Here is a 2,277-nt window from a genome sequence, read left to right as displayed (position 1 = left end):
AAAAAAAAAAAAAAAAAAAAGAAAGAAAAGAAAGGCGATGGGGATTCAGAGGAAGAGAAGGCACGAACATTTTGGAAGTGGATCTCTGGCCAGCTATCATGACTGTGGAACCAGAGGATGGCCCCCTACCTCTATTGTCAGGACAGTATAGCTGTAGCCTTCATGAAATGGCTGTGTTGATTTCGTGGTTCGCCTAGTAGCAGCAATTCTTCATTTGAGTCAACAACCCCACAACCACCATCACCCTGCGCCCGCTTCGTAAAAAACGTGCAAAATACACAGTGAAATGAGATCATAGCAATGTCAGATTACAGGTGCCCGCCAGAAGCCATTGTGGTCCTTATGTGGTATAAGCCGGGCACAGGTAGATAAGACACTTGAGAAATAAGGGAGTGTGAAGTTTCGTACTTCACTAGGGGAACTGGTGTCTGCACTTGGGTGGTTTGTGAACCCCATTAGATGTACCTAAGGGAGGTGGAGGCAAATGAGAAGAACCAGGAGACCACTCATTGAAGGTCCATGGCCAGAGACCAAGTACATGCTGCAGAGGAGAAGCTCTGAGGCAGACAGTTGCATTCAGTGGAGAAGGCAAGAGATTAGAACAGAGTCGGTACTGTAGGCAGTGCCCTTCAAATTTCTCTTCCCACAGATAAGTGGCCTTGTTAATTTCCTCCGCCAACGAAACTGCGTGTGTTTCTCTTTTCATCAACAGGGGCACATCTGCTTGGGTGGCCTTGGTTGTGATTTGAGGGAATAGATGTCCCCCACCCCCACTCCGTGAGAAGTTGGCGCTCTAGCGCTTGCCTTTTTGAATAGGGTACAAGGAGGAGATGGTGTGTGAATACAGTCAAAAAGTCTTGTATCTGAGGGACTGAAAGGAGCCAGGCTGTGCCTCTGACTGGCAGGCGACATTCTGAGATGCTCCCTAGTGCTTTGCTGCGCTGTGTCAGAAGTAGAGCATCAAGATTCTGCAAAGGAAGATGCTAGATTGACCTGGCTTAATTAAGTTTTTGCTATTTCTGTACCTCACCTCGGAGTCTATGGCTAAGAAGTTTTGGCTGGGCGATGGATTTCTTCCATTAGGAACGAATGGGGGCAAGAAGGGGGTGATCTAGCTTCATGTCATAGTTTTAAGACTTGAATATGCCTTAATTAAGCTCTCAGTGTGTTAAATCGATGCATTTTAAACCTGTTGTAAACTATCCAAGGCTTAGAACAGCCATCTCCCACCCAGCCACATTGCTTTCTTTTGTCTGCTTGTAGGCATCATTAATAGCCATTTGTAGACTCTATCGCTTTTGAGCTTAATGCCAAGGGCATAGATGTCAATGAAGACTGTTTTCCGGAAAGGTGGTCGCTTGGCCCCCGAGCGGCTGAGTGGTCGGAGCTAGCTCGAACCTCATGCTCCCCACAAGTGTGGTGACCTTGTGGTTTTGTTACTTTTTCCTCGTTTACCTCTGCTTCTACTACTTCTCTCAATTTTTCCGCAGCTTGCTAACTTCCGACAGAGAAAAACAAAAGGTGACTGTCCGAATTCGAAGAAAAAGACGGCGAAGAGGAAGGGTTCGGCTGTCCATGCGTCTGTCCAGGAAGAGGGTTCGGTAGCCACACCCAACAGCGAGCTCCCCCAAGGAGGGGCGGTCTTTGAAAGCCAGTCATGCAGCAACACCTTGGAAGGGGCCAGAGGGGCATCTGCCGCGCAGGTAGGGTTCCTCATCTTTACATTAACGTCTTGTCTAGCTTCCATTTGTTGCCGTAGTCATTTACTAAAAGGGGCCTTCTGTTTTTGCCTTTCAAAAAATGGGGAAAGAGGGATTTTCATTTTAAAAGGTGAGTAGATGGGTTTCCCATGAATAGATGACTCATCTCTACAGTTGGCCCTCCTGTGGAGTAAGTCCTCTCCTTCCACCATTGTATGGCTTCTGGGAGTTGAACCTAAGATGCTTGGTTTGTGTGGCAACGGCTTTACCCACAAGCCCCGGGTCTTGTCTTTAATATGATTTTTGAAGAGTTTCAGACAGTTGTTTAAAAGAGGAATGTCAGTTTGGTGCTTTGGTAAGAGACCTTTACAGGTGAGAGCGCTGTGGGTGTGGTGCATTCTGTGTGACATTCCTTCATCTGCTTTTGAATGCACCAGTGTGTGTGATTTGGGGAAGGGAGAAGGTGTGGCAGAAATGGTGTTTGGTGGAAAGTGCTGGCCTCTGGCTGCTTAGTTCTATAAATAGTGGGGGTCTCCCCTCCCCCCCTGCAGACTACTCTTTTTTTTTTTTTTTTTTT

The 2,277-nt window shown here is 47.1% G+C and overlaps 1 protein-coding gene across 7 annotated transcripts in view; it reads left to right on the top strand.

Annotated features, from left to right (window-relative positions):
* The window catches only part of Pcnt (pericentrin), a 99,606-nt gene that overhangs the window by 1,012 nt on the left and 96,317 nt on the right, over positions 1–2,277 (top strand). For all 7 annotated transcript variants that reach the window (XM_021204734.1, XM_021204732.1, XM_029542260.1 and 4 more), the window contains exon 2: positions 1,491–1,703. In XM_021204734.1, the coding sequence (XP_021060393.1) occupies positions 1,491–1,703 (213 nt within the window). The remainder of the gene's footprint in view (positions 1–1,490; positions 1,704–2,277) is intronic.

The sequence above is a fragment of the Mus pahari genome, chromosome 9 (assembly GCF_900095145.1).
Source record: "Mus pahari chromosome 9, PAHARI_EIJ_v1.1, whole genome shotgun sequence".
Taxonomy (NCBI): domain Eukaryota; kingdom Metazoa; phylum Chordata; class Mammalia; order Rodentia; family Muridae; genus Mus; species Mus pahari.
Note: the sequence above shows the minus strand (reverse complement) of the source record. Positions and strands in the feature narration are given on the sequence as shown.